We start from the raw sequence: 8045 nt of genomic DNA, 5'->3' as shown, positions 1-8045 counted from the left end.
CTGCTCATGACTTCCTATTTGTATAAGTTAAGGACTGTTTTCCAACTCAAGCCATCAAAAGGAACAAAATCTACCCACTAGCATATTATATGTTTGTTAAGAAAGAAATAGAGGTGGGTACATCAGAGGACTGTTTCTCTTATTGTTTCAAACAATTTAACATGATCTTCATGTTCTTGCCATGCTCATATAAAACCGTAAATTTAATAAAGACAAAATAGTTTACTATTTTTCATGAAAATTATCTTCAAAATATCTGTAGAGTTAAACTGATACAATCAAGCTTTTTTCAATTTAAAGATAGAACACTACTTTTGAGTATATAAAATATTAACTTTAATATACTGAGCTATTGTTAAGGAGTTTCATAAATGACACACACAGGTTTTATGTATTTTTCCCCTTCAACATTCATTTCAACTATAAAGGCAGATTAATAAAAAAAAATGAACTGTACCTGCTTTCTGAAAACAGGGTCCACGTTATAAACTTCAAAAAAGAACTGATTTCTATAAAGATATCTTTTTGCAGTAGTCATGCAAAAGTGATGCTAGTAGATCTTGAATGGCACTAAATCACAATCCTTGAAGGTCACCTGTTAAGAAACAGGCTCTATTTAGTTATACAGGAAATGACAATATACTGTTATACTGGTTAACCATATCAACACATAAGTATAACACCTTAATCATTAGATATTTATTTAGTCATTGCTTTTCCAGATTTAATGTTCCTTTATAATTTATATTTTATAATAAATACAGAAGAATATAACTTTAATCCAATTTTCATGGATTACAATAGCTTAAAACATTTAACACATAATACACACAGGACATCAATAAGGAAGCAATGAACTTAAACTACACGCCGGAGCACACTGTCTTAACATATTATAGAATATTCCTTCTAAAAGCAGAAGAATACACATTCTTCTTATGGATTCATGGAACTTTCTTTAAGAATAGAAATAGATTAAACATCATAAGTCAATAACTTTAAGAGTATTGAATCATATCAAGTATCTTTTCTGGCCACAGTGGTATGAAAGCCAAAATCAAATACAAGATGAAAACTGGAAAATTTAAAAATACTTGGAGATTAAGCAATATGCCACTGAACAACCAGTGGGTCAAAGAATAAATCAAATGAGAAGTCAAAAAATATCTTAAGATAAATGAAAATGGAAATACAACATATTATAATTTATGGGATGCAGTAAAAGCAATTCTAAGAGGGAAGTGCATAGCAAAAAACAAAACAAAACAAAACAAAACAAAAACAAAATCCTGCATTAAGAAAAAAGGAAGATCTTAAATAACCAACCTAACTTTACACTTCAAGGAACTAGAAAAAGAACAAACTAAATCCAAAGTTAATAGAAGAGTCAAACTCATAGAAACAGAATCAAAAACTGATTGCCAGGGGCTGGAGGCTGGGTGATATAAGGAGAGGTTGCTTATAAGGTACACATTTTTAGCTATAAGACTTAAAAAGATCTGAGGATCTAAAGTAAAACATGGTGACTAAGTTGATAAAACTCTATTGTATAATAAACATTTGCTAAGATAGTAAAGCTTAAATATTCTCACAATAAATAAATAAATAAATAAATAATAAGCTGATGGATGTGTTAATTAACTAGATGAGGGAAATCTTTTACAACAGATGTGTACATAAAATCATCACAATATACCTTTATATATCTTACAAATTTATATGTCAATTGTAATTCAGTAAAGCTGAAATAGGTTGGTAGAGTGAAGATAGTGAAATAGCAGGAAGACCCTAAGCTTGCCTCATCCCTCAAACACAGCTAGATAACTATCAAATCATTCTGAATACCCTTGAAATCGACCTGAGGACTGACAGAACAAACTGCACAACAAAAAGAAAAATAAATGAAGCCTAAAGCCAGAAGGAGAAGGGAAATAATAAAGATTGGATCAGAAATAAATGATATAAAAACTAAAAAATAAAGTAAAACAAAACAAAATAAAAACAGTAGAACATATCAATGAAACCAGGAACTAGTTCTTTGAAAAAAATTAATTAAACTGATAAACCTTTAGCCAGACTTATCAAAAAGAAAAGAGAAAGTACCCAAATAAATAAAATCACAAATGAGAGAGGACAAATAACAATACAGAAATACAAAGGATTATAAGAGAATATTATGAAAAACTATATGCCAACAAACTGGACAACATGGAAAAAATGGACAAATTCCTAGACATACATAGTCTACTAAATTTGAAATTTGAAGATATAGAAAACTTGAACAGACTAATAACCGGCAAAGAAGTTGAATCAATAATAAAAAATCTCCCCAAAACCAAAAGTCCAGGGCCAAATAGCTTCCCAGGTGAATTCTACCAAAATTTTAAAGAAGAGTTAATACCTATTCTTCTCAAACTATTCCAAAAAATAGAAATAGAAGGAACATTTCCAAACTCATCCAATGAGGTCAGCATTACCCTGATGCAAAAACCAAAGACTCCACTAAAAAAGAGAACTACAGGTCAATATCCCTGATGAAGATGGATCCAAAAATTTTCAACAAAATCAAATCCAAAAAAGTACATTAAAAGAATCATTCACCACATGGCTGGGTGATAGACATTGGGGAGGGTATGTGCTACGGTGAGCGCTGTGAATTGTGCAAGACTGTTGAATCACAGATCTGTACTTCTGAAACAAATAACGCAACATATTTTAAGAAAAAAGAAAAAGAAGAAGATAGCAGGAGAGGAAGAATGAAGGGGAGTAAGTCAGAGGGGGAGACGAACCAGGAGAGATGATGGACTCTGAAAAACAAACTGAGGGTTCTAGAGGGGAGGAGGGTAGGGGGATGGGTTAGCCTGGTGATGGGTATTAAAGAAGGCACATTCTGCATGGAGCACTGGGTGTTATGAACAAACAATGAATCATGGAACACTACACCAAAACAAATGATGTAATATATGGTGATTAACATAACAATAAAAAATTTAAAAAAAAAGAAACATTCACCACAATCAAGTGGGATGTATTCCTGGCCTACAAAGGTAGTTCCATATCTGCAAATCAATCTATATGATACACCACATTAATAAAAATAGTATAAGAACCATATGATCCTCTCAATAGATGCAGAAAAGGCATTTGACAAAGTACAACATCCCTTCATGACAAAAACCCTCAACAAAGTAGGGATAGAGGGAACATACCTCAATATCATAAAGGTCATATATTAAAAACCCACAGCTAATATCATTCTTTTTCTTTATCATGTTATGTTAATAACCGTACATTATATCATTAGTTTTTTTAATTTTTTATTATGTTACGTTAATCACCATACATTACACCATTAGTTTTTGATGTAGTCTTCAGTGATTCATTGGTTGCATATAACACCCAGTTCTCCATTCAGTACGTGCCCTCTTTAATACCCATCACCAGGCTAACCCATCCCCCCACCCCCCTCCCTCTAGAACCCTCAGTTTATTTCTCAGAGTCCATAGTCTCTCATGGTTTGTCTCCCCCTCCGATTTCCCCCCCTTCATTTCTCCCTCCCTACTATCTTTCTTAATGGGAAAAAGCTGAGAGCTTTTCTCTACAGTCAGAAAGAAGAAAGGGATTTCCACTCTAACCACTGTTATTTAACATAGTACTAGAAGTTCTAGCCTCAGCAATCAGACAACAAAAAGAAGTAAAAGGCCTCGGGACGCCTGGGTAGCTCAGTTGGTTAAGTGTCTGCCTTTGGCTCAGGTCATGATCCCAGGGTCCTGGGATCCAGTCCCACATCAGGCTCCTTGCTCAGCAGGAAGCTTACTTCTCCCTCCACCTGCCGCTCCCCCTGCTGGTGCTTGTGCTGCCGCTCTCTCTCTCTCTCTCTCGCTCTCGCTCTCGCTCTCTCTCTCGCTCTCTCTGACAAATAAATAAAAATCTTAGAAAACCTAAAGTACTCCACCACAGAATTGCTAGCCCTGAAAATGAGTTCAGTAAAGTTGCAAGATATAAATCAATGTACAGAAATCTGTGGCATTTCCATACACCAATAATGAAGCAGCACAAAGAGAAATCAAGGAATTATTCCCATTTATAATCACACCAAAAACCTTAAGATACCTAGGAATAAACCAAACCAAAGAGCTAAAAGATCTGAACTCTGAAAACTATAAAATACCGATGAAAGAAATTAAAGATGACACAAAGAAATGGAAAGACATTCCATGCTCATGGATTAGAAGAACAAATATTGTTAAAATGTCTATACTACCCAAAGCAATCAACATATTTAATGCAATGCCTATCAAAATATCACTAGCATTTTTCACAGAGCTGGGGCAAACAAGCTTAAAATTTGTAAGGAACCAAAAAAGACCTCGAAAACCCAAAGCTACCTTGAAAAAGAAAAACAAAGCTGGAGGCATCATAATTCTGGACTTCAAGGTATATTACAAAGCTGTAGTGATCAAGACAGTATGATACTGCACAAACATAGACATATAGATCAATAGAACAAAATAGAAAATCCAGAAATAAACCCATAACTATATGGTCAATTAATCTTTGACAAAACAGAAAAGAATATCCAGTGGAAAAAAAGACAGTCTTTTAACAAGTGGTGTTGGGAAAACTGGACAGCAATATGCAAAAGAATAAAACTGGACCACTTCCTTATACCATACACAAAAATGAGTTCGAAATGGTTGAAAGATATAAATGTGAGACAGGAAACCATAAAAATCCTAGAAGAGAACACAAGCAGTAACCTCTTTGATATCAGCCATAGGAACTTCTTACTAGATATGTCTCCTGAGGCAGATGAAACAAAAGTGAGAATAAAGCACTGGGACTTGATCAAGATAAAAAGCTTTTGCACAGTGAAAAAAACAATCATCAAAACTAAAGGGCTACCCATGGAATGGGAGAATATATTTGTAAATGACAGATCTGATAAAGGATTTGTATCCAAAATATTTAAGAACTTATAAAACTCAACACCTAAAAACCAAATAATCCAGTTAAAAAATGGGCAGAAAACATGAACAGACATTTCTCCAAAGAAGACATACAGACACATGAAAAGATCCTCAACATCACTCATCATTGGGGAAATACAAATCAAAACCACAATGAGATATCACCTCATACCTGTCAGAATGGCTAAAATCAAAACCCAAGGAAAACTAAGTATTGGCAAGAAGGTAAAGAAAAAGGAAACCTCATGCACTATTGGTGGGAATGCAAACTGGTGCAGCCACTCTGGAAAACAGTATGAAGGTTTTTCCTTAAAAAGTCAAAAATATGACTATCCTGTGATCCAGCAATTGCACTACTAGGTATTTAACTAAAGGAAAACAAAGGTATACATACACCCTGATGTTTAGAGCAGCATTATAAAATGTCCGTAGTCTGGTGGATGGATACTGGTCTATATGTACGATGGAATATTACTCAGCCATAACAAAAGAATGAAATCTTGCCATTTGCAATGACATGGTTGAAACTAGGGAGTAGTATGCTAAGCAAAATAAGTCAATCAGAGAAAGAGGAATACCATATGATTTCACTCATATGTGGAATTTAAGAAACAAAACAGATGAACATATAAAAAAAAAAGAAGAAGGATGTCTGGACGGCTCAGTCAGTTAAGAGTCTGCCTTTGGCCCAGGTCATGATCCCAGGCTCAAGTTGCGCCCCGCATCGGGCTCCTTGCTCAGCGGGGAGCCTGCTTTTCCCTCTGCCTGCTGCCCCCCCGTTTGTGTGCACAATCTCTCTCTCACAAATAAATAAAATCTTTAAAAAGAGAGAGAGAGAGGCAAATCAGGAAACAGACTTTTTTTTAAAGATTTTATTTATTTATTGGAGAGAGAAAATGAGATAGAGAGAGAGAGCATGAGAGGCAGGATGGTCTGAGGGAGAAGCAGACTCCCTGCTGAGCAGGAAGCCCAATGCAGGGCTCGATGCCGGGACACCAGGATCATGACCCGAGCTGAAGGCAGTCGCTTAACCAACTGAGCCACCCAGGCGCCCAGGAAACAGACTTTTAACTATAGAGAGTAAATTAAAGGTTAGTAGGAGATAAGTGGGTGGGGAATGGGTTAAATGGGTGATGGGTTAAGGAGGACACTAGTATTGATGAACACTGGGTGTTTTATACAAGTGCCAAATCACTAAATTCTACACCTGAAACTCCACTGTGTGTTAACCAGCTCGAATTTAAATTTAAAAAAAAATCAACTTTTTAAAAACAATGAAATAAAAACAACACACACAAAAAAACAGTTAACACATTAACATATCTATATTTTAGATTTTTTTTTAAGATTTTATTTATTTATTTGAGAGAGAGAGAATGAGAGACAGAGAGCACGAGAGGGAAGAGGGTCAGAGGGAGAAGCAGACTCCCTGCTGAGCAAGGAGCCCGATGCGGGACTCGATCCCGGGACTCCAGGATCATGACCTGAGCTGAAGGCAGTCGCTTAACCAACTGAGCCACCCAGGCGCCCAGGAAACAGACTTTTAACTATAGAGAGTAAATTAAAGGTTAGTAGGAGAGAAGTGGGTGGGGAATGGGTTAAATGGGTGATGGGTTAAGGAGGACACTAGTATTGATGAACACTGGGTGTTTTATACAAGTGCCAAATCACTAAATTCTACACCTGAAACTCCACTGTGTGTTAACCAGCTCGAATTTAAATTTAAAAAAAAATCAACTTTTTAAAAATGATGAAATAAAAACAACACACACAAAAAAACAGTTAACACATTAACATATTTATATTTTAGATTTTTTTTTTGACTATTATAAAAGTTTATTTAACAAAAAAGTTCAATATGAAAATGCACACGACCTGATTTTTATATTGTAGTAAAACAGGTACTATGGAGGGGACATGTGGAAGCAGTTGATTTCTTCTGATGAACACACCCATTGTTTATACTCGCTCCAACGCTTCTAACATGATGATACTATTTCCTCGTATTACCACCATTCCAATATTGTTCTGTTGCCCACTAGTTGCCATCTCCACACATTCATCTATCACAAGATTCATAAACGGATCGAACCCCCGTAATATTCCTTGGACATGTCTGCCACCATTTAATTTCAATGACAATTTCTTGTCCATAAATTTTTTCAACTCGGGAGGGTGAGCTTTGCTCATGGTGTCTACTGCGCGAGCTCAAAGATGCCTTATATTTTAGATTTTTAAAAGTTTTTATAATAGTTCTATGCTATACCTAACATTTGCAATGTTAGATTATCTTTATTATTCCCTTGATTTAAGAAATTTGAAATATGTATTGGTTATTAAAATCTTATAGGTGACTTACATTTTAATATCTTTGAAAATATTGTATAAATGCACCTTATTTGGTTACCTGGAAGGAATTTACATATATGAGGCCATCCATGTTCTTTTTTTCTAATGAAGTTCACCGTCCCAATGAAATTCTCTACTCAGTGAAATTTGTATTTTCCTAAATTTACTCTTTGATAGACTTATGAATGTGCCAACATAAAAACCAGAGCAAAGCTACCCATATATTTAATATATTTTATTTCAAATAACTAAGCTGGAATATAAGTTTTGGAACATTAGCTTGCTGACATCAAAGTAACTGAAGGCCATTAACTCAAATTCCATGTTAAGATACTACCAAAAGTTAAGGAAAACCTGTCCTGCATCTATCATGATTAGATTGAGAAAAAGTATTTCAGTTGCTAGTAACTTCATGACCAAAGATTACTGATCTTTATGGTTCTTATTTATATTAGTTGGATCCACGAGAGATTGACACTGGAATCGACATGGTGGAATATCAGTAATTTCATCAGTCAACCAGTGATTTTCTCTAATCCTGCCTTGCATTTCTGACATCAAGTCCAAATTCTAAATATCCCTGTAGTACACAAAATAACTTTTTTTAGTCATAGTAAATTAATTTTTTTTTCAATTTCACACTACATGTACAACACTATGTGAGGAAACAGAATATATTCTAAGTTCACTTCAAAACCCAATCATTGTGCTTTTAAGCAGTAAAAA

The 8045-nt window shown here is 34.8% G+C and overlaps 1 protein-coding gene across 1 annotated transcript; it reads right to left on the bottom strand.

The window, feature by feature from the left end:
* Window positions 1–6794: 6794 nt before the first annotated feature.
* Window positions 6795–7184, bottom strand: LOC114221567 (small nuclear ribonucleoprotein G). The gene has a single exon (XM_088017780.1). It carries the CDS (start codon window positions 7158–7160, stop codon window positions 6930–6932), a length of 231 nt encoding a protein of 76 aa, XP_087873906.1. The 5' UTR covers window positions 7161–7184; the 3' UTR covers window positions 6795–6929.
* Window positions 7185–8045: the final 861 nt, after the last annotated feature.

Source organism: Eumetopias jubatus, unplaced genomic scaffold (genome assembly GCF_037043125.1).
Source record: "Eumetopias jubatus isolate StellerSeaLion01/CBP00866 unplaced genomic scaffold, mEumJub1_p1.0 scaffold_13, whole genome shotgun sequence".
In the NCBI taxonomy this organism is placed as follows: Eukaryota; Metazoa; Chordata; class Mammalia; order Carnivora; family Otariidae; genus Eumetopias; species Eumetopias jubatus.
The sequence above is the reverse complement of the archived record's forward strand: the minus strand, read 5'-3'. Positions and strand labels throughout refer to the sequence as shown.

Bases quoted from the DNA above. Each gene is read 5' to 3' on its own strand.
- LOC114221567 (XM_088017780.1), bottom strand. From the start codon at position 7,160: ATGAGCAAAGCTCACCCTCCCGAGTTGAAAAAATTTATGGACAAGAAA.